We start from the raw sequence: 24,935 nt of genomic DNA on the forward strand, positions 1-24,935 counted from the left end.
AAAAGCTAGGTGGTAGTAAGTGGTGGTGTAATTTAACAGTTTCGGATTTTTTTTCCATGGACCGACACTGTTTTGGTGAAGAAATGTAACCTCCTTCCATGTATTTCACTACAAAAATATTGTAACTGTATATCCCTTAGATTATTCTATATCCTTTAGATTATTCTGTCAGTTATAATGTTTCTACATATTCAGCATGACCACAATACTGGATTCAAAGAAGGATACAGATATTTGCGCATTATTTAAGATTTTAAGCCTCAAAAAAAGGTCAAAAATATGACAACTAATAGCCAAACAACACGATATAATATGTAAACAAGCTGAAGCCAATCTTCTAAATGGCTTCGCAATGTATTTATTTTCTTCTACATTGAAATCTGAAATCCTGGCAACCCTACAGCTCATGCGCTCCCAGCCTCTCCTGGGTTGCTAAGGAACAGCTTAAAATGCAAAGAAACGTTGGTGCTTAGAATTTTCCCCGCTGCTCTTCGCCCTGGTAAGTTTTGATCGAGCGATGTGGGTGCAGTAAATGATCAATTTAGGTAGAATCACGGGGTTGTGCAGAAAACAACTTTTCCCTTTCAAAAGGTTACTGGAACTGATCCCCGTCAAAGAGGAGGGAGGAGGAAGAAGGGAAAGGACCGGATTACTAGGAAAAACATATTTGGAAAATAACTTTGGTGTGGCTATTTTCGACTAACGGGATAGGCCGAAGTCGCTGCTGTAAAATACAGAGAACTCTTATCTGGAAATGTACCTACTAATGGCATCAAAACTACTGAGAAAGCATGGGAATGAGTGATAGGTGGCAATCAATAGTAACAAGCTCTGCTGTTGCAAAGACTTGGGAAGCTGCATTGAGTGTCAGACTGGTTTTAAAACAGGAACAGAAACGCCCCTTTATATAATAAAAGCAAAAGTTCCGAAGAATTCGACTTGAAACACAGATGCTGCTAAACCTGCTGAGTTTTTTTTCCCAGCACTCACTGAAGCATTTCCGTAGCGCTTTTCACGAAGGCAGGATATCCCAAAGCACTTTACAAGCGGTTAAATACTTCTGAGCTGTAGTCGCTGCTGTAATGCCGGAATGCAGCCGTCAGTTTACACACATTCCCTCAAACAACAAAGTGACGGTGACTAGATATTGGACTGGGTCAACAGCAAAGCTACTCAAAGACTTTTCAATTCATTCACAGAACGTAGGCATTGCTGACAAGGCCAACGTTTATTTCCAACTCCCAAATGCCCTTGAGAAGATGGTGAACTGCTTTCTTGAACCACTGTAGCCTCCACAACTGACATTATTGAGATCTTTTCCAGTGTTGTGAGCCCTTTATTGGGAATCAGGGGACTATTTGAGCAAAGCAAGAAATTGTGGCTTCTCAAAAATCAGGCTGTGGCTGAGTCATGCTGTGTCGAAACCAGGAATCAGAATGGTTAATTCAGTACACAATCATGTGTAGAAGACAAAAGTGAGCAAAAGAAAGTTGGGATTAAGCAAGGGTGAGAAGGATGACATAAAGAAAAAGTTTTATTTTATATCTCCAAAAATAACTAAATGATGAAGAAATGGAACTCCACATTTATAAAATGATTTTTTCGGTGACAGACTGGTTGTTTGGCAGTAATTAAAACTTAAATATGTACTTACAGCTGAGCACATCAACCCTAATGTTTTCTATGTGTTTGGTGGCTATCTACCCTTCCTTCGTGTTACTGCTGACTCTATCAGCGAGGTACTGGTGTCATAAAGCTTGAGGGAGAGGGGAGCAAATCTGACACCAAATTCCATGTTTTTGCATGTAACTGCACATGTGCAGACTATTGAAGTTGCTGTCTAATTTGGTCCATAAAAATGGTAAGTGCTCACAGCCTCAGTATTATTGATATCACATAATCCAGAGGAACCGGTTTTATTGATTTTGATTGAAGGATTACATTTGGCCAAGACAATGGGGAATACTGTCTAATCTGAAGTAATGATCTTTCATATCAACCTGCAAACAGTCACTTAGTTTAATATTTTATCAAGGCAGCACAGCACTCTCACAATACTGCATTGGAGTATCAGCCTGCTTTATATACTTAATTTTCTGGAGCAGGACTTGAACCCTCTAACACAATAGCAAAAATGCTGCTACTGAACTGAACTGGGTATTATAAATGGAGAATGTATGGTACCTAAAGAAGTCACATGGCTAGTCCAATTTGCAAGTGGCAAATGTATTTCAATTATTCATTCTCCAATTATGCATATCACTGGCAAGGCTGGCATTCGTTGCTTTTCCCTATTTACCCTTGAGAAAATGGTGGAGGGTCTTTTCATTGAGCAATTTAGTACAACTATGTGGCTTGCTACACCACTTTGGAGGACAATTAGGAGTCAACCATGCTCATGTGAAACTACAGTTACAACTGGTTCTGAAAAGTTTTACTTCCAGAATTTCAAAATGGAATTAAAATTCACAAAGTGCCATGATGGGTTTTGAACACATTCATATCCTTGAATTACAAAAATAGAATGTTAAAAGTTTTCCCCCAAGAAATAACAAAAATCCATGGATTTAGGATTTTTTTAAAGTTTATTTATTGGGGTCACAAATAGGCTTACACTAACACTGCAAAGACGTCACTGTGAAAATTCTCTAGTTGCCACACTTCGGCACCTGTTTGAGTATGCTGAGGGAGAATTTAGCATGGCTGATACACCCTAACCAGCACGTCTTTCAGAGTGTGGGAGGAAACCAGAGCACCCAGGGGAAACCCACACACTCAGTGACCCAAGCCGGGAATCAAAGCTGGCTTCCTGGCACTGTGAGGCAGCAGTGCTAACCACTGTGCTACTGTGTGGCCTGTATTTAAGATTTGACAGAATTCCTACAGATCATTGTTGTTTTTGGGTCTTTCTTTGACAGTGTTATTTCAATTTGTGGCCGTTCACATGCTTCAGGAAAATCATGACAGGGAAAGTGAAATGGGTAACGGATATTGACAAATCTGTGCTTTTAAATAACTTTGAAAAAAGAGGCTGGATCCAGGTTTCAGCAAGTGAAGACTGGAATTTCTATTGGTGAGTACAATGCAGTTTTTAGAATGAAAGGTTTTTTTAAAAAAGTTTAATGTTAGCTTATAGATCAAAATCATTGAACTTGCTGAAAGCAATTTCCCAGAGCAATGATGTTTTCATTAAATCATAGAATCCTACAGTGCAGAAGGAGGCCATTCAGCTCCTTGTGTCTGTACTGACAACAATCCCACCCAGGCCCTATCCATGTAACTCCATACATTATTACCCACTAATCCCTTTGACATTAAGGGGCAATTTATCATGGCCAATCTACCTGTGTGGGGGAGAACAGGAGGACCCAGAGAAAATCCATGTAGACATGGGCAGAATGTGCAAACTCCACACAGACAGTCACCCAAGGCTGGAATTGAACTCAAGTTCCTGGCGTTAGGAGACAGCAGTGATAACCACCATGCCACCGTGTTGCCCATTTTATGGTGTTCATCCCTGCAAGGTTTCTAAGACCATATGGTGAAGCAGTGTAACTAGAGCAAAGTGTATTTTATACTTGGATCATTTGCCCACCTTCATTAGGATGTTCTGAAATCTCGCCCAATTTAGCCATGAATTGCACAACATATTTCCTGGCACTGATGCTCCACAAAGTAGCGAGATAAGAAAGAATTATGGGTGGCACGATGGCACAATGGTTAGCACTGCTGCCTCACAGCACCAGATTCCACAGTTCAATTCTGGCGTCGGGTCACAGTCTGTGTAGGGTTTGCACATTCTCCCTGTGTCTATGTGGGTTTCCTCCGGCTGCTCCGATTTCCTCCCATAGTTCAAAAGATGTGCGGGTTAGTTTGATTGGTTATGCTAAATTGACCAAAGTGTCAAGGGGATGAGCAGGGTAAGTGCATGGGTTACAGGAATAGGGCCTAGGTGGAATGGTGGTCAGTACAGACTGCATAGGCCAAATTGTCTCCTTCTGTATTGTAGGGATTCAATTATGCACTTAAGTAGTCTGTGAATAAAACCTAGTTCAGCTTTTCTAAAGGCTGCAAGTAAGCTGCAGCAGAAGGAGGAAGAAGTGTTTGACAAAAGCCAGTGTATGGGGAGAATATGAGGGAAACAAACAGCACTTGAGAGTAAATGATGGGATGACGCAACATCTAAAGTGCAGTGTAGCAAGGTAAGGCTCAAATTCTGGACAACAAACTAACCAAGGTTTATGAAAAAAAAGCTAAAAAAAATCCAGAGCAAGGAAAAAGGTCTTAAACTCCACAGGCCCAAAACTTAGACTCCTGGATCAAGCCAAGGCAAGTCTCTAACAAGGCTCCAGATTGAACCATCAGATTGTTTGATCGCTTCAGGGAAACATTCCTTAAAGGACTACAACACCACACAAAGTCTCTGATGATTGGTGATTTGTGCATGAAGGAAAGCCTGGAATTCCAGAACAATATCCTCAAAAGAACAGCAGGACAGCATGTCTGATGGAAGGTGGCAGTAAGTGTCACCGTGGACACCCCTAAGTATGTGTATTGTGAAGTGTTACCTTTCAGTTCGGCCCACAATTACTGCTCATACAACTTTACAGATCTTTTATAGTTTATCACAAATAAACTTGCTCCAGTACAACACTCATTCTAGGTGCAACTTACAACTGAAAATCTCAGCACATTGATCCTTTCAAATGTTCCAAATAAAAATAGTGTAATACCGCTGACCAATGAACATAACAAACTTTTCCACCAGATTGCTTAGTTACTATGTAACCTAGCAGCAATGCGCATTATAAGCTGGAGGTTCAGCACATATCTTTTATTGTATTTGTACTCCTTCAGCTGACGGTGTTCTGTTTCAATGACAAAACAAACAAGCAAGTTGGCTTGAACTGAGGAAGGGAGGGCCCAATAAATTATAAGCCCTGGACCTCATCACGTATGCAAACATGGAGGGAGTAGGGTGAAATGTATCTAGAGATCTTCCCCAAGTTCAGGGTTAGTTACTCCAATTATTACATCTTACTAACTTCTCACTCACATGAAATACACAAATAACCATGTAATGTAGTAACTTCTGGTGCACTTTGGAGACAGCATTCTAACATCAAGCTACTTTTTTCCCCCAGAGGATTTTCACAATAACTTCATTGCAGTGTTATTGTAAGCCTACTTGTGAATAAACTAAACTGAAACAAAACTTTTTATCATTATATACAAAGGCAATGGCCAAGAGCAAAGACACCAATGTTCAGAATCAAAATCACAGTGACATACAAATGATAATTATGGAAAAGAAAGTTATCTACCCACATTAATCCTAATGTCCTCCCATTGTAGCATCCAACTGTAGTATCTTAAAAATGATTCCTGAGTTCTCAACTCCACTGGACAATGGAAAAGTTTACTCCAGGCATTGATCATTCTGATTGTAACACTCTGTTACACTGTGACTGTGTCACAGGAATTGGGAGCTGGATATTCAGTCACAGATCCATATTGCTGGATTTTTGCCATTTTTGCATGGAGCTTCCAGCTGACTGTAAAGAAGCATTTCCAGACATTTCCTTAAACCACCAACTTGTGTCCCCAGTTCTATTCCTGAGTTTAATTTAAAGTCATAGAAGTCTGTACATTTAACAAATTTAAATTCCGCTCTTAGACACCACTTTGAAAGCCCAAGTCTCTTTAGTCTTTTTTGGTAACTCAGACCCTTGCTAATAACAGCCAACACACCACTCAATTTGGTCATATTTCCTCTGACTTACATTTTGTTGTTTTGATTTTGTAGTTCAAAATCCAATTAGTTTTTGCGAGTACTGCTTTGATCTTGGCTTAGGTTTATGTACAAAAATCCCACGGGTGGCCAATGTAAAACTGATTTGCATCCTCCAAAGGCGATGCAAATGAAGGCCTGGCTGGAATCTGCAGCCCACCCCAAACTCTCTGTGAAGGCAGAGGGAAAACATGTTGGTCTGGAACATGTCTGAATCAACATGGCATTAGCAGTTGGGGTTTACCTGAAGAATGCATAGGGCTGCCTCAGAGTTTAGGATGGAGGTTGCCAGCAACAACCCTGTCCCCTGAAACACCACAGCAGTGGGTGGGGGGGGGGGGGCATCTATCACAGAGTCATAGAGGTTTACATTATGGAAACAGGCCCTTTGGCCCAACTTGTCCATGCCACCCTTTTTTTTAAACCCCTAAGTTAATCCTAATTACCTGCATTTGGCCCATATTCCTCGCTACCCATCATACCCATGTAACTATCTAAATGCTTTTTAAGAGACAAAATTGTACCCACCTCTACGACTACCTCTGGAACGCTTGTTCCAGACACTCATCACCCTCTATGTGAAAAAAATTGGCCGCCTGGACACTTTTGTATCTCTCCCCTCTCACCTTAAACTTATGCCCTCTAGTTTTAGACTCCCCTAGATATTGACTATCTAGCTGATCTGTGCCCCTCATTGTTTTATAGACTCTATAAGATCACCCCTCAGCCCCCTATGCTTCAGAGAAAAAAGTCCCAGTCTATCCAGCCTCTCATAACTCAATCCATCAAGTCCTGGTAGCATCCTAGTAAATCTTTTCTGCACTCTTTCTAGTTTAATAGTATCCTTCCATATAATATGGTGACCAAAATTGCACACAGTATTCCAAGTGTGGCCTTACCAATATTTTGTACAACTTCAACAAGACATACCAACTCCTGTATTCAATGTTCTGACCGATGAAACCAACCATTCTGTCTACCTGTGACTCCACTTTCAAGGAGCTATGAATCTGTACCCCTAGATCTCTGTGTTCTGTAACTCTTCCCAACTCCCTACCATTAACTGAGTAAGTCTTGCCCTGGATCAATCTACCAAAATGCATCACCTCGCATTTGTCTAAATTAAACTCCATCTGTCATTCATCAGCCCACTGGCCTAATTGATCAAGATCCCATTGCAATTGGAGATAACTTTCTTCACTGTCCACTATGCCTCCAATCTTAGTGTCACCTGCAAACTTACTAACCATGCCTCTTATATTCTCATCCAACTCATTAATATAAATGACAAATAACAGTGGACCCAGCACCGATCCCTGAGGCACACCACTGGTCACAGGCCTCCAATTTGAAAAACAATTCTCTATAACCACCCTCTGGCTTCTGTCAAGAAGCCAATTTTGTATCTATTTAGGTACTTCATCCTGGATCTCGTGAGATTTAACCTTAAGCAACAACCTACCATGCAGTATCTTGTCAAAGGCCTTGCTAAAGTCCATCAACTACACTGTCCTCATCTACCTTCTTGGTTACCCCTTCAAAAAACTCAATCAAATTTGTGAGACATGATTTTCCACTCGCAAAGCCATGCAGACTGTCCCTAATCAGTACTTGCGTCTCTTAATGTCTGTAGATCCTGTCTCTCAAAATACCTACCAACAATTTACCCACCACAGATGTGACACTCACTGGCCTGTAGTTCCCAGTCTTTTCCCTGCAGCCATTTTTAAATAAAGGCACAACATTTGCCACTCTCCAATCTTCAGACATCTCACTCTTGACTATCGATGATTCAAATATTTCAGCTAGGGGACCCACAATTTCCTTCCTAGCCTGCCACAGTATCCTAGGGTACACTTCATCAGGTCCGCTGGATTTATGTATCTTGATGCGCTTTAAGACTTCCAGCGCCTCCTCTGTAATATGTACACTCCTCAAGACATCACTATTTATTTCCCGAAGTTCCCTAACATCCATGCTTTTCTAAATACTGATGAGAAATATTCATTTAGGATCTCTTGTGGATCTGCACATAGGTGACCTTGTTGATCCTTAAGAGGCTCTACTCTCTCCCTTGTTTTTCTTTTGCCCTTTATGTATTTGGAGAAGCTCTTTGGATTCTCCTTTGCCTTATCTGCCAAAACAATCTCGTGTCCCCTTTTTGTCCTTCTTATTTCTCTCTTAACTCTACTTCTCCACTCCCTTTACTCTTCAAGGGATTCACATGATCCCAGCTGCCTATAGGTGTCATGTGCCTCTTTCTTCTTCTTGACCAGGGCCTCAATATTCCGAGTCATCCAGGGTTCTGTACTTCTGCCAGCCTTGCCCTTCACTCTAAGAGGAATATGTTTACCCTGAACCCTGGTTAACATACTTTTGAAAGCCTCCCACTTACCCAACGTCCCTTTGTCTTCCCACAGACTGCCCCAGTTAACTTTTGAAAGTTCCTGGCTGAAACCATCAAAATTGGCCTTGCCCCAATTTAGAATTTTAACTTTTGGGCCAGATCTATCATTCTCCGTAGCTATCTTAAAACCAATAGAATTATGATCCCTGATCCCAAAGTGATCCCTCACTAACACTTCTGTCACCTCCCCTTCCTTATTTCCCAACAGGAGGTCATTTTTTGCCCCCTCTCTAGTCAGGCCATCCACATACTGAATGAGAAATTCCTCCTGAATACACTCAACAAATTTCTCTCCATCCAACTCTCTAATACTATGGCTGTCACAGTCAATGTTGGGAAAGTTAAAATCTCTATTACCACCCTATTTTTCTTGGAACTATCTGCAATCTCCTTAGATATTTGCTCCTCAATTTCCCGCTGACTATTTGGGGGCCTATAATACAACCCTATCAAAGTGATTTCCCCCTTCTTATTTCTCAGATCTACCTATATAGACTCAGTGGTCGAACCCTCGGATATATCCCCTCTCAGTATGGCCATGATGCTTTCCCTAATCAAAAGTACAACTCCCCCTCCTCTCTTACCTCCTGTTCTATCTTTCCGATAGCATCTGTATCCTGGAACATTGAGCTGCCAGTCCTGTCCCTCCCTTAGCCATGTTTTAGTAATTGCTATAATATCGACGTAGGCAAAGTGCGGACTGAGGATCTGGGGAGGGAGTATGAGAAGCTGGGAATGGAATTAAAAAGTAGAACCGACAAGGTGGTCTTCTCTGGGCTACTGCCTGAACCGAGTGCAGACGGGCGTAGGGTTGACAGGATAAAGGAAGTGAATGGGTGGCTCAGAGATTGGTGTGGGAGGAATGGGTTCGAATTTATGGGGCATTGGCACCAGTATTGGGGTAGGTGGGACTTGTTCGGGCGGGATGGGGTTGGTCTGAATCGTGCTGGGACCAGAGTGCTGGCGAATCGAGTAAAGAGGACTGTAGACAGGGCTTTAAACTAATTAGGGGGGGGGGAGGGTGCGAGGGTAGGTGATGTTAGGAGGTCTACAGTTAAGGATAGGGTACAGGTAAGGGAAGAGGCTGAGGATGTCCCAAGTGGTGGCGTTACGGCAAATAGGGTCCAGAAGAAGGCTGGGATGAAAGCGCTTTATCTGAATGCACGAAGCATTCGGAATAAAGTGGATGAGCTGGTGGCGCAGATCGACACAAATGGATACGATCTGGTGGCCATTACAGAGACGTGGCTGCAAGGTGACAGGGACTGGGAGATGAATGTACAGGGCTATCAAGTGTTTAGGAAGGATAGGCAGGAGGAAAGAGGGGGTGGCGTAGCTCTGCTGATTAAGGACAGCATCAAGGTGGTAGCAAGGGATGATATCGGAGCCAAAGAGCAGAAAGTGGAATCGTTGTGGGTGGAGATTAGGAACAGCAAAGGGAGGAAGACGCTGGTGGGTGTCGTCTATAGGCCCCCGAATAATGATCTGGAGGTGGGGCGGGCTGTTAACGCGCAAATAAGTGCGGCGTGCAGGAATGGGACGGCAGTAGTTATGGGGGATTTCAATCTGCATATTGATTGGTCGACCCATGTTGGACGAGGTGGGCTCGAGGAGGAGTTCTTGGAATGCTGCCGGGATAGTTTCCTGGAACAGTGTGTGTTGGAGCCGACGAGGGAGCGAGCTATCTTGGATCTGGTGCTATGTAATGAGGCGGGTAGAATTAGGGACCTTGAGGTGAAGGATCCTCTTGGAGAGAGTGATCATTGTATGGTGGAGTTTCTGTTGCAGATGGAGGAGGAGAAAGTGGGTTCCCGGACACGTGTCCTTTGTTTGAATAGAGGGGAGTATGGTAGGATGAGAGAAGAATTGGCGAATGTGGACTGGGGGAGCGCGTTGGAAGGTAGGTCTGCTGAGGAGCAGTGGAGGATCTTTAAGGAGATCTTTCTTGGTGCTCAGCAGAAATTTATTCCGATGGTTAAAAAGGACAGTAGGAAGAGAGGTAATAAGCCGTGGATAACGAAGGAGGTGAAGGAAAGTGTTAAATTAAAAGCGGAGGAATTTAGAGTAGCTAAGAGCAGTGGGCGAGAAGAGGATTGGGAGAGGTTTAAATGTCAACAAAGATTGACAAAAAAGTTGATAAAGGAGGGTAGAAGAAGCTATGAAGCTGGGCTAGCGCTTAATATAAAAAAGGATAGCAAGAGTTTTTATAAATATATAAAAAGGAAGAGGCTGGCTAGGGTGAACGTTGGTCCCTTAGCGGATGAGAAAGGGGACCTAGTGGTAGGGGATGGGGATATGGCTAAGGTCTTGAATAACTTTTTTGTTTCTGTCTTCACGGAGGAGGACGTGAATAATTTGCCGGGTGTTAGCGATGGAAAGGTGGTAGGACTGGAGGGTCTTAATGACATTACTGTTACTAGAGAGGTGGTGCGCAACAGACTGGAGGGGCTGATTGTGGACAAGTCCCCAGGACCGGATGGAATGCATCCGAGGGTTCTGAAAGAAATGGCGGAGGTGATAGTGGATGCCTTGGTGGTTATTTTCCAGACGTCGCTGGATTCCGGGGAAGTGCCGGAGGATTGGAAAACGGCTAATGTTACGCCGTTGTTTAAGAAGGGTGCCAGGCAAAAGGCGGGGAATTACAGGCCGGTTAGTTTAACGTCTGTGGTAGGTAAAATGTTAGAATCCGTCATTAAGGAGGAAATTGCGAGGCATCTTGAAGGGAATTGCTTGATAGGGCAGACGCAACACGGTTTCATTAAAGGGAAGTCGTGTCTGACAAATTTACTGGAGTTCTATGAGGATGTGTCTAGGGCGGTGGATAGAGGAGAGCCGGTGGATGTGGTCTTTCTGGATTTTCAGAAGGCGTTTGATAAGGTACCTCACAAGAGGTTACTGCAGAAGGTCAGAGGACATGGAGTTGGGGGTAGGGTGTTAGCGTGGATAGAGGATTGGTTGTCAAATAGGAGGCAGAGAGTGGGGGTCAATGGGTGCTATTCGGATTGGCGGTTGGTGACTAGTGGGGTGCCCCAGGGGTCGGTGCTGGGGCCTCAGCTATTTACCATTTATATAGATGATCTGGAGGAGGGAACCGAGTGTAGGGTGTCGAAATTTGCTGATGACACCAAGATTGGGGGAAAGGCAAATTGTGCGGAGGGTGTGGAGAGTCTGCAGAAGGATCTAGATAGGCTGGGCGAATGGGCCAGGAAATGGCAAATGGAATTTAATGTTGGCAAGTGTGAGGTGGTCCACTTTGGTAGGAAGAATGGTAGGAAGGACTATTACTTACGTGGCGAAAAACTGCAGCAGGCGACGGTGCAGAGGGACCTCGGGGTCCTTGTGCATGAGTCGCAAAAACCCAGCCTGCAGGTGCAGCAGGTGGTCAGGAAGGCGAATGGGATGCTGGCCTTCATAGCGAGGGGGATTGAATATAAAAGTAGGGAGGTCTTGCTGCAGCTGTATAGGGCATTGGTGAGGCCGCAGCTGGAGTACTGTGTGCAGTTTTGGGCGCCGCACCTGCGCAAGGATATTTTGGCCTTGGAGGGAGTGCAGAGGAGGTTTACTAGGCTGATACCGGAGTTGAGGGGGTTGAGCTATGAGGAGAGGCTGAATAAACTGGGCTTGTACTCGTTAGAGTTTAGAAGAATGAGGGGAGATCTCATTGAGACGTATAAGATGATGAATGGGATGGATAGGATAGAGGTGGAAAGACTCTTCCCGCTCAAAAAAGACAGTAGGACTAGGGGGCACAGCCTCAAGATAAAGGGGGGGCGGTTCAGAACGGAGTTGAGGAGGAACTTCTTCACTCAAAGGGTGGTGAATCTCTGGAATTCTCTGCCCGTTGAAGTGGTGGAGGCTGCCTCGCTAAATATTTTTAAGAAGCGGGTTGATGGGTTCTTGATAAGAGAAGGGATTAAGGGTTATGGGGAGAGGGCGAGAAAGTGGAACTGAGCCACGACAGATCAGCCATGATCTTATTGAATGGCGGGGCAGGCTCGAAGGGCCAGATGGCCTACTCCTGCTCCTATTTCTTATGTTCTTATGTTCTTATCTCAGTCCCACATACCCATCCATGCCCTGAGTTCATCTGCCTTGCCCATCAGGCCTCTTGCATTGAAATAAATGCAGTTAAATCTGGATTTCCCTTGATCTCTGTCCTGCTTTTGCCTGATCTGTCTGGCACTAGGATTACTAACACTGCCTTTACGACTTAATGTGCTCTCTTTAACTTCTGTGCTGTTCTCAAACTTCTGTTATGTCTCCCTACTGCTTTGGATCCCCATTCCCCTGCCAAACTAACTTAAACCCTCCTGAGTAGCTAGGGTAAATCTTCCCACCAGAATGTTAGACCCCTCCAATTCAGGTATAACCACGTCCCTCTTAAACAGGTCAGCCCTGCCCCAAAAGAGATCCCAATAATCCACAAATCTAAATCCCTGCCCCTTGCACCAGCTCTCAAGCCACACATTCATCTGCCTAATCCTACAATTCATACTCACTAGCATGTGGCAGCGGCAGTGTTCCTAAAATTACTCTGTAGTAATTTCAGTATCTCAAGTGCAGTTGAGGTACTGCACTTTAGTCTTCTGCCTAACTTTCCATATTCACACTTCAGGACCTCATCTCTTTTCCTACCTATGTCGTTGGTACCAGTATGTACAGCGGCCTCTGGCTGCTCACCCTCCCCTTTAAGAATGTTCTGCAATCAATCAGAGACGTCCTTGACCCTGGCACCAGGGAGGCAACACACCATCCTGGATTGTCTATTGCGGCCACAGAAATGCCTATCTGTGCCTCTAACTAGCGAGTCCCCTATTACTACTGCTCACTTGCTCTTTGCCCAACCCTGTCTCACAGCAGAACCAGCTGTGGTGTCACAGGCCTGGTTGCTGCTGGTATCTCCCCCTAACAGGGTATCCCCCCAACAGTATCCAAAACGATATACCTGTTTGAAAGGGGATCAGGTTGATCTTCACCTTCAGTGTCCTCCAACCTCAAAGTGCTCCTGGAGACCCAACTTCTTTCTTCAACAGAGAGTTACTTATGTCAGGAGATTTTTAAATATGACAGGACACTGCAATCAACCCCCGGATGCATGCTTAATGAGGATAGAGCAGGAAGATATGGCATTGATCCCTGTCAGGCTCTGTTAAAAGTTCAGCTAGAAGCGCCATGAAAAATGCCAAAAATCCAGCAAATGTACATGTGACCGATTATCCAGCTCCAGATTACTCAATTCCTCTGACATTCATCACATGACAGTCAGAAAACATACCTCGATGCTTTCTGCACTTGCCCTTGGCTGTACTGAAATAAACGTGGCTGGTTGGAGCTACTGAGAATTACAGATTCGGAAGCATGCCAATAATGTTTCATCTTATGAAACTTAACTCAGCACACAATGCCCAAATAGCAAATAAGAGAATTCAACATCTTGTCAGTAAGTCGGCCATAGTATAGGCGATGAAGTTTAACAAAAATTTGGAAGTCACACTTGAACTGTGAAGGTGACTGAGGTTTGCTTTGTTTGCACTTGGTTTCTACAACAGTTCAGTAATTATTTCATTATATCATATTACCTTACAGGCTCTAGTGCCCATAATGTTTATTTATACCTGTGCAAAAGGAAAAAAGATGCAAAAGGAATGGTATTATAAATATCTCCCTTTCCCTCACACACTATAATTATCCCCTCTCCCCACACACTATAATTATCCCCTCTCCCCCACACACTATAATTATCCCCCTCTCCCCACACACTATAATTATCCCCTCTCCCCCACACACTATAATTATCCCCCTCTCCCCACACACTATAATTATCCCCTCTCCCCCCACACACTATAATTATCCCCTCTCCCCACACACTATAGTTATCCCCCTCTCCCCACACACTATAATTATCCCCTCTCCCCCACACACTATAATTATCCCCTTTCCCCACACACTATAATGATCCCCCTCTCCCCACACACTATAATTATCCCCTCTCCCCACACACTATAATTATCCCCTCTCCCCCACACACTATAATTATCCCCTCTCCCCCACACACTATAATTATCCCCTTTCCCCCACACACTATAATTATCCCCTTTCCCCACACACTATAATTATCCCCCTCTCCCCACACACTATAATTATCCCCCTCTCCCCACACACTATAATTATCCCCTCTCCCCCACACACTATAATTATCCCCCTCTCCCCACACACTATAATTATCCCCTCTCCCCCACACACTATAATTATCCCCTTTCCCCACACACTATAATTATCCCCTCTCCCCCACACACTATAATTATCCCCTCTCCCCCACACACTATAATTATCCCCTTTCCCCACACACTATAATTATCCCCCTCTCCCCACACACTATAATTATCCCCCTCTCCCCACACACTATAATTATCCCCCTCTCCCCACACACTATAATTATCCCCTCTCCCCCACACACTGTAATTATTCCCTCTCCCCACACACTATAATTATCCCACTCTCCCCACACACTATAATTATCCCCTCTCCCCCACACACTATAATTATCCCCCTCTCCCTCACACACTGTAATTATCCCCCTCTCCCCCACACACTGTAATTATCCCCTCTCCCCCACACACTATAATTATCCCCCTCTCCCCCACACACTGTAATTAACCCCTCTCCCCACACACTATAATTATCCCCCTCTCCCCACACACTATAATTATCCCCTCTCCCCCACACACTATAATTATCCCCCTCTCCCCACACACTATAATTATCCCCTCTCCCCCACACACTATAATTATCCCCTCTCCCCCACACACTATAATTATCCCCTCTCCCCCACACACTATAATTATCCCCTCTCCCCACACACTGTAATTACCCCCTCTCCCCACACACTATAATTATCCCCTTTCCCCACACACTATAATTATCCCCCTCTCCCCACACACTATAATTATCCCCCTCTCCCCACACACTATAATTATCCCCCTCTCCCCACACACTATAATTATCCCCTTTCCCCACACACTATAATTATCCCCCTCTCCCCACACACTGTAATTATCCCCTCTCCCTCACACACTATAATTATTCCCTCTCCCCACACACGATAATTATCCCCTCACCCCCACACACTATAATTATCCCCCTCTCCCCACACGCTGTAATTATCCCCTCTCCCCACACACTATAATTATCCCCCTCTCCCCACACACTATAATTATCCCCCTCTCCCCACACAGTAATTATCCCCTCCCCCATACACTATAATTATCCCCTCCCCCATACACTATAATTATCCCCTCTCCCCAGACACTATAATTATCCCCTCTCCCCACACACTATAATTATCCCCTTTCCCCACACACTATAATTATCCCCCTCTCCCCACACACTATAATTATCCCCTCTCCCCCACACACTATAATTATCCCCTCTCCCCACAGACTATAATTATCCCCTCTCCCCCACACACTACAATTATCCCCTCTTCCCACGCAATATAATTATCCCCTCTCCCCACACACTGTAATTATCCCCTCTCCCCCACACACTATAATTATCCCCTCTCCCCACACACTATAATTATCCCCTTCTCCCCACACATTATAATGATCCCCACTCTGCACACAATATAATTATCCCCCTCTCCCCACACACTATAATTATCCTCCTCTCCCCCACACACTATAATTATCCCCTCTCCCCACACACTATAATTATCCCCTCTCCCCCACACACTATAATTATCCCCCTCTCCCCACACACTATAATTATCCCCACTCCCCCACACACTATAATTATCCCCCTCTCCCCACACACTATAATTATCCCCCTCTCCCCACACACTATAATTATTCCCCTCTCCCCACACACTATAATTATCCCCTCTTCCCACGCAACATAATTATCCCCTCTCTCCACACACTGTAATTATCCCCTCTCCCCCACACACTATAATTATCCCCCTCTCCCCACACACTATAATTATCCCCTCTCCCCACACACTGTAATTATCCCCCTCCCCCCATACACTATAATTATCCCCTTTCCCCCACACAGTATAATTATCCCCCTCTCCCCACACACTATAATTATCCCCTCTCCCCACACACTGTAATTATCCCCTTTTCCCACACACTGTAATTATCCCCTTTTCCCACACACTATAATTATCCCCTCTCCCCCACACACTATAATGATTCCCTTTCCCCTCACATAATATAATTATCCTCATCTCCCCCACACACTATAATTATCCCCTCTCCCCACACCCACTATAATTGCACCTTCTCCGTCACACACTAAAATTATCCCCCATCCCTCACACACTATAATTATCCCCCTCTCCCACACAGTGTAATTATCCCTGTCTTGCCCGCACACTATAATTAGCTCTCTCTCCCCAGAAATAATAATTGGGCCCTCTCTTGCCACACAATAATTACTATTCTCTCCCACTGACAGTATGTAGGTCCAGCTCCTCCACAGAATAATTAGCCCCACCTCCCCACACAATAATTAGACCCTCTCTCCCCCCCCACACAAAGTAATTAGCCTGATTTCCCCTCCACTCTGTAATTAGCTCCCTCTCCCCCAGTAATTAGCCCTCTCTACCCAACATACTGTAATTAGCCTTCTCTCCCTCGCACACCATAATTAGTTCTTTCACCTCCAAAGACAGTAATTAGCCACATCTTGTCCCCATTCCATACATAAGACAGAATTACCACTCTTGAAAACCATACCACAGTGCCACAGTGTAATGAAACATACCTTGATCATGGTAATCTACCATCCATTAATATCTATGCAAGTGGAGAACTTAACACTTTACAAAATAATCCTGTTTATATTTCCACAGAATGTCTATTGTTTGTTTGTTGGAGTCAGGGATGTCAAATTTTTTATTCACTTTGTGAGAATGTCAAACGATTCAAGGTTATGTTGCAGTGTTCTATTCCAACAAAAAGTATCTTAGCTGCATTGTAACATGGATATGATCAGGTAGTGGTCATGCATTCCAGAAATCTGATCAAATATTCCAGTAGAATGAAAGTTTCAATCTCACCTGGAAGTTTGAGAATTTAAATTTTGTTTAAGACATAATAATTTTTAAAAAAGATTTGTACCAGTGACTGGATTGTTGTAAAATCCAACTGATTCACTAAAGTCTTTACAGGAATGTACTGCAATGGCTCAAGATGAAGGCCGATCAGCACCTTCTTAGGTCAACTGGGATGAGCAAATAGTAATATATTTACCAGTGTCACTTACATCCTGATAGTGTGACATAAACTTTCTGTATCATTATGATTTTTTTCCCATTTCACCCAGCTGTTAATCAAATGGCCTTGGGATGTACTGGCATTTTATGTTGCCTCTTATTTTTCCTAATAGAAAATGAGATTCCACCAATTTTCTGGTTTTATTTTTACCATGCAGGATGAGTGTACAAACTGTCCGGAATGTTTTCAGTGTTGAAAATGGCTATCGTCTTTCAGATGATCAGATAGTAAACCATTTCCCTAATCACTCTGAACTAACCAGGAAGGACCTGATGGTTAAGAACATAAAGCGTTATCGCAAAGAGCTCGAAAAAGAGGGAAGTCCTCTAGCAGAAAAGGATGAAAATGGCAAATTTGTTCACTTAGGTAATCATGTTGTATATCCTATTGTTATTTAGGATCAAAGCGAAAAATATTGTAACTTATTTAATTAGCAATATGTGTAAAACAATATACTGGCTAAAATCTTCCATCCTTGTTCATGGTTGAAGTTTGCCAGTGCTGCTGAAAATGAAACGAGTTTTGGCCAGAACATCAAATTTTCCATTCCTGCTCACAATGGGTCTTGCCATTGATGAGATGGGAGAATCCTGCTCACTTTTTTTATTGAATGATCAAAACTGAAAAATTGTAGGATTCAGCATATATATTGCAATTACTACTCTTCAATGTAAAAAGTATCAATAATGTGGAGTGTTTTAGCCAAAAAATTGCCATCAACAGAAACAGAAAAAAACACAATCGCCCCCATAAATGTTATACTATTCACCATCCTACCAAACTAATACTGCAGCTTCTATCAAACTTCTTCATCTTTCCTGAAGATGTTGGGGTACAGTCCATTCTTTCATGGCTATTCCTCGTGTGAGTTTTGTCAGCAGACAGCTGGATTTGGAGAACATTGAAGTCCTGTCTTCACCTGATATCTCTACATGAATACTCGCTGGCAGAGACACTGTCATTTTGAGTAGGGATACTGTCAGATTTTTCATAATTCTTAGCTCAGCACATACTGGTGTTTGAACCTTGTTGAGTTCCACATTGGCCACTTATTTTCTGAAATGAGCTATCAGAAAACAACTGTTCAAATTCTACATTAATAATCAAGGAACCATCCTTTCTTAGTTTGATAACATGAATAGTTCATGACGGAATTGCATGAATTGGATGGTGTAATCTGCCTAATCATTATTGTACTGCTTCTGCTAGTTTGTGGAACTATACTCTGTTGGGAAAATTGCTGTGCTTTTTAATAATTTTCCATCCAACAGTGCAAATACACCTGTCAGTTTTTGTGGTCAATCACTGATTGCTTATCACAAGAAGAAAATACAAAATTTCTTAGTCCTTAAAATGAATCTTGCTCTCTAGTGGCTTAATTAAGAAGTTACTCAACATACTCAAAACCAACAGCCTAGAAAATGGCTCCATAATGTTACAATGGAAGCTGTCAAGAGTTGTTATAAGATCCTCCATCATGATGTGTTCTATCATGTGGAACGTTTCCAACTCAATGTTCATTAATCTTTTTCGGTAGTTTGGTCCACCAAAGGCAGCAGCTGAGTCTGCTAGCAGAATTGATATGCATCTCAGTAATCTGTAATTTGTAGTCTCCTAAACCCTTACTCTTAACTCCTGCATGCTTGCTCCCCATGACCCACTACATGCAGATCTCTGCTTGAACCTACTCTATAAAAGAGCATTGTGTCAGTATATGAGCAATTGCTATCATGAGCAAAACCAAGAAATGGTCTATCTTCTTTCACTTCCTCCATTAGCAGACAGGTGTCAACATTCTCGCAACTGAAATGAAGATGAGGAACAAATTTAGTTTGCTGTGTAAAGGGCAGAGAGCAGAAGGAGTGCATGTTTAAAGCAGCTGGAGTTTGCTATGTGTGAATGTGAGGAGCAAGAGGTGTAGTAAAATATGGTGCAATGATTGTCTTCTAATCCACCAGTTACATCATATAAATGTAAGTTAAACCTTCCTTCCATCCTTTTGTTCTTTCCTTTTCCTCTCTGAATTTAAGATCACTGGATCCAGCACTGCCTCCTTCTGTGTTGGATAAAAACAGAAAAAAAGTTAAAGGTACAGTGTAGTAAACCTTATCCTTCTACACCATTTTATTTGAATCCCATCTTCTTTGGCTAATAAAGTCACGCTGTCATTTTTTTGCATATTGCTTATTTACAAATCTTGTGCATTTATCATCTCGATAAGTCTTAACATGATTGATATGCTTTTCAAGAAAAATAAAACTTTAACTCTGTAATCTTAAAAAATTGCCTTTTGAAATTGTGTCAATTTAGGAAGTTATGTTTTAGGGAGTGCAAATTTAAACAGATAACACTCAATTGATAAAAATGTTATTTGTATTGCATTTGGTATGTGCTGTGAGCCTTTGGAACTATCTTTTCCAAATTCATACAGCTGCCAAACATAAGCTTCCTCTAACATCAGCATTTGCCTAACGGATAAGACTTAACATTGCTGATTGCACACACTGCAGTAAGGTAGGATTTACTTAAGATTTTCATATATTTCAGTTACTGCACAGAACTAGTCAAATTCCAACTTGCAGTCTACATCGTACAAAATTGGAGTTATTACTGCTAGACTGAGGGTTGTAGAAAGCTTACATATTTTGTTAAATTAATATTTTTATTGCAATAATGTACTTTTAAAAGCATAAGTATTTTAACTATAGTTTATTATGTATATTTGCTTTGTCACCTGAAAGGAAAAATATTAAGATAAGGATTCATCTGTGTTGGTAGTGCAGAATGCATAATATCACATTGGTCACCATTGTTTGGTTTCAAGTGACTTGAATGGAATTGAATATTAGACAGTGGGTATAAGAAAGGCCAGTGCAATACTGCCCTCTTACGCTGCCACCAAAGAAAAATTACCCACCTTTAAGATTTTCAAAACACATTGGTGTAGAACCATTAATATAAAAAGCATGTATCATAACTAGAAAACAAAAGATTGGCATGCAGGCAAAGCAATTTGGAAAGCAAGTGGCATGTTGGTCCTTATTGCAAGTGGATTTGAGTAAAAGATAAAGAAGTCTCATTACAATTGTACAAGGCTTTGGTGAGACTATACCTAGAACACTATGTGCAGTTTTGATTCACATGTTTAAGGAAACATGGGGGCAATTTTCCCATCCTGCTACCCTGCTTTTGTTTTCTGCATTGTCTTTTGTAAAAGAGAATGCAGTAAACAATTCCATTACAACTTTATCCAACAACACATCCAGTAATAGATACAAAGTTGAACTATTCACCCTTGTTTTTTCCCTTCATTCCTAGCTTGTGGTTGCCTATGTCAGGTCTAGTGGTTCTTCACAGTATTACCCCCATGGCAGTATGGCTGGTGGAAGGCTCCTGTCTTTCTCTGGGGATATGGCAATTGGCTTGCAGAATAACTTCGAGCAGCTCAGAACTTTGAGACCCAGGCATCATCTCTGCATAGGAGAAAACATAAGAACATAAGAACTAGGAGCAGCAGTGGGCCATCTGGCCCCTCGAGCCTGCTTCGCCATTCAATAAGGTCATGGCTGATCTGTTCGTGGACTCAGCTCCACTTACCTGCCTGCTCACCATAACCCCTAATTCCTTTACTGTTCAAAAATGTATCTATCCTTGCCTTAAAATCAAAAATTTATCTATCCTTGCCTTAAAAAACAAGTCTGGATTGGTTGGCTGAGAGGGGTCAGCAGGGGCACCGGAATAATGATAGTAGTGGAAGCATGGTTTGATTTGATTTATTATTGTCACCTATATGTGTATACAGTGAAAAGTATTGTTTCTTGTGCAGTATACAGACAGAGCATACCATGCATAGAGAAGGAGAGTGTGCAGGATGTAGTGTTACAGTCAGAGCTAGGGTGTATTGAATTAAAACATTGGTACAGAGTTTGAAAGAGTTAGAAAAGAGTTTTAAAAGCATAGAATGAGCATAAAAGATAGAATTAGAGGGTATGCTGGGCATAGCTTGCAAAAAGTCACCACGCTCTGGTGCCATCTTGGATGAAAAATGAGAGGACAGTTAGTTCTTGCATCATGGAATCACTCCGCAATCCTGATAATCTGCTGCAGCATAAACTGCTGGACTGCTGTAAAAGTCCTAAGGCCTCTGTGAGCATTGGTATCTACAACCATGATTGCAACACTCTGGGCCTGCATGGCACCAAACTGGGCTTGCATGCCAAAGATGGGTATCATGACCGCAGTTTGATCTTCCATTGCAGCATAATGGGTGATTCTGACTCTGCTACCATGAAAGCTGAGGCATCGGCTACCAAATCCTTCATCTTGTCTGGGCTCACATGCTCTGTCATGGAATTGGCCACTATTTCCACCTTAGAAAGTTGGACTCCGAGTCCTGTGTGAAGTCTGTGCCATGCTGGAGATGCAGCTGTCTATATTCTTTGACATCAAAGCAGGCTTTTCAGCTGACTTACCAATGCAGCAACCATCTCTGTGTATGTGCCCATCTGCCTTTTCTTGTACACTGCCTCATTGATGTCCTTCCGACCAAAATTCTGAAATAAAAGACAATGCAAAAAAAAATCCGTAACAACTCGTAGCAGAACTCAGTTGCAACCTCACCCTCTCGTTAGCTAGCACATGCACTATCCTTTCCCCTGATCTAGCTCAGTCCACTTATGGCCATTCATTTACAATGTGCTGATCTGATCCTGCCTCTACACAGCTTTCTAAAATAGTGCCAGTATCTGAGTTGGACACTGTAAGTGTCAGGTCGAATGGCAGCATGCCTTCTAGCATGCCTTTATCTGTCGTATGTTCGTATTCTTCATCTTGAGGCTACCCTGGCACTAACCGTTCTTGGGTACATACTGTGACCCTAGATGTTTCCTGCAACACCAGTTGTAATGGCATGGTTCAATGCTGGCCCAATAATTCCCAGCATTATCTCCTCTGAGGAGCTCAGAAAATAGGAGCGTGCCTGTCACTTGCCAATTCTCTGTTGTTCTCTCCTGCATGCTATGTGCTACTTTGTGTTGCAAGAGAGAAGGAAGAGCACCAGTGAATGTGTTGCTACGTATTTGATGCGTTAGTCATAACTGAACAGTTGGCTATACATGAAAGAGACGAGAGGCAGGTGTGAGGTTTATAACAGTGGTAAGTTTGCAGGTTGGCTTTAAGAAATGGAGGCTTGAATTTGCTAGTCACACATATTCCTGTCCCCATGCTGCCAATATCATAATAATCAGGCACATGGTAACTATGCTTCATTATTCTCACACCTAAAAACTGGCACAATCCCTCTAGTATATTTAACCACTAAACTATTATGGCTTCATGCCAGTGATAACAAACATGTGAAAACAATACTTTAAGTTCCTAATCCTTAAGTCCAAGTGTTGCAAATCTTGCACCAACGTGGTTGATGTTGTTTTACCCAGTTGGTTAATAAGTTACAGGTGGTACTTTTACACTGATGCAATCTGATTTTCAATAGGCCCCCGAATAATGATCTGGAGATGGGGCGGACTGTTAACGCGCAAATAAGTGCGGCGTGCAGGAATGGGACGGCCGTAGTTATGGGGGATTTCAATCTGCATATTGATTGGTCGACCCATGTTGGACGTGGGGGGCTCGAGGAAGAGTTCTTGGAATGCTGCCGGGATAGTTTCCTCGAACAGTGTGTGTTGGAGCCGACGAGGGAGCGAGCTATCTTGGATCTGGTGCTATGTAATGAAGCGGGTAGAATTAGGTATCTTGTGGTGAAGGATCCTCTTGGGGAGAGTGATCATTGTATGGTGGAGTTTCTGGTGCAGATGGAGGAGGAGAAAGTGGGTTCCCGGACACGCGTCCTTTGTTTGAATAGAGGGGAGTACGGTAGGATGAGAGAAGAATTGGCGAATGTGGACTGGGAGAGCGCGTTGGAGGGAGGGTCTGTTGAGGAGCAGTGGAGGATCTTTAAGGAGATCTTTCTTGGTGCTCAACGGAAATTTATTCCGATGGTCAAAAAGGATAGTAGGAGGAGAGGTAATAAGCCGTGGATAACAAAGGAGGTGAAGGAAAGTGTTAAACTAAAAGCGGAGGAATTTAGAGTAGCTAAGAGTAGTGGGCGAGAAGAGGATTGGGAGAGGTTTAAATGTCAACAAAGATTGACAAAGAAGTTGATAAGGAAGGGTAGGAGAAACTATGAAGCTGGGCTAGCGCTTAATATAAAAAAGGATAGCAAGAGTTTTTATAAATATATAAAAAGGAAGAGGCTGGCTAGGGTGAATGTTGGTCCTTTGGAGGATGAGAAAGGGGACCTAGTGGTAGGGGATGGGGATATGGCTAAGGTATTGAATAACTTTTTTGTTTCTGTCTTCACGGAGGAGGACGTGAATAATTTGCCGGGTGTTAGCGATGGAAAGGTGGTAGGACTGGAGGGTCTTAATGACATTACTGTTACTAGAAAGGCGGTGCTCAACAGACTGGAGGGGCTGATTGTGGACAAGTCCCCAGGACCGGATGGAATGCATCCGAGGGTTCTGAAAGAAATGGCGGAGGTGATAGTGGATGCCTTGGTGGTTATTTTCCAAACGTCGCTGGATTCCGGGGAAGTGCCGGATGATTGGAAAACGGCTAATGTTACGCCGTTGTTTAAGAAGGGTGCCAGGCAAAAGGCGGGGAATTATAGGCCGGTTAGTTTAACGTCTGTGGTAGGTAAAATGTTAGAATCTGTCATTAAGGAAGAAATTGCGAGGCATCTTGAAGGGAATTGCTTGATAGAGCAGACGCAGCACGGTTTCATTAAAGGGAAGTCGTGTCTGACAAATTTACTGGAGTTCTATGAGGAGGTGTCTAGGGCGGTGGATAGAGGAGAGCCGGTGGATGTGGTCTTTCTAGATTTTCAGAAGGCGTTTGACAAAGTACCTCACAAGAGGTTATTGCAGAAGGTCGAGGGACATGGAGTTGGGGGTAGGGTGTTAGCGTGGATAGAGGATTGGTTGTCAAATAGGAGGCAGAGAGTGGGGGTCAACGGGTGCTATTCGGATTGGCGGATGGTGACTAGTGGAGTGCCCCAGGGGTCGGTGCTGGGGCCTCAGCTTTTACCATTTATATAGATGATCTGGAGGAGGGAACCGAGTGTAGAGTGTCGAAATTTGCTGATGACACCAAGATTGGGGGAACGGCAAATTGTGCGGAGGGTGTGGAGAGTCTGCAGAAGGATCTAGATAGGCTGGGCGAATGGGCCAGGAAATGGCAAATGGAATTTAATGTTGGCAAGTGTGAGGTGGTCCACTTTGGTAGGAAGAATGGTAGGAAGGACTATTACTTACGTGGCGAAAAACTGCAGCAGGCGACGGTGCAGAGGGACCTCGGGGTCCTTGTGCATGAGTCGCAAAAACCCAGCTTGCAGGTGCAACAGGTGGTCAGGAAGGCGAATGGGATGCTGGCCTTCATAGAGAGGGGGATTGAATAT

General features: G+C 43.2%; 1 protein-coding gene across 1 annotated transcript in view; it reads left to right on the forward strand.

Annotated features, from left to right (window-relative positions):
- Positions 1-432: 432 nt before the first annotated feature.
- Positions 433-24,935, forward strand: part of LOC145344516 (polyglutamylase complex subunit TTLL1-like) — a 38,377-nt gene continuing 13,874 nt past the window's right edge. Inside the window, exons 1-3 of the mRNA XM_080191698.1 lie at positions 433-499; positions 2,919-3,073; positions 17,637-17,845. Of these exons, the coding sequence (XP_080047824.1) occupies positions 2,961-3,073; positions 17,637-17,845 (322 nt within the window). The 5' untranslated portion in view covers positions 433-499; positions 2,919-2,960. The remainder of the gene's footprint in view (positions 500-2,918; positions 3,074-17,636; positions 17,846-24,935) is intronic.

This window comes from Carcharhinus amblyrhynchos, chromosome 6 (assembly GCF_965287045.1).
Source record: "Carcharhinus amblyrhynchos chromosome 6, sCarAmb.v2.hapA, whole genome shotgun sequence".
Lineage (NCBI taxonomy): Eukaryota > Metazoa > Chordata > Chondrichthyes > Carcharhiniformes > Carcharhinidae > Carcharhinus > Carcharhinus amblyrhynchos.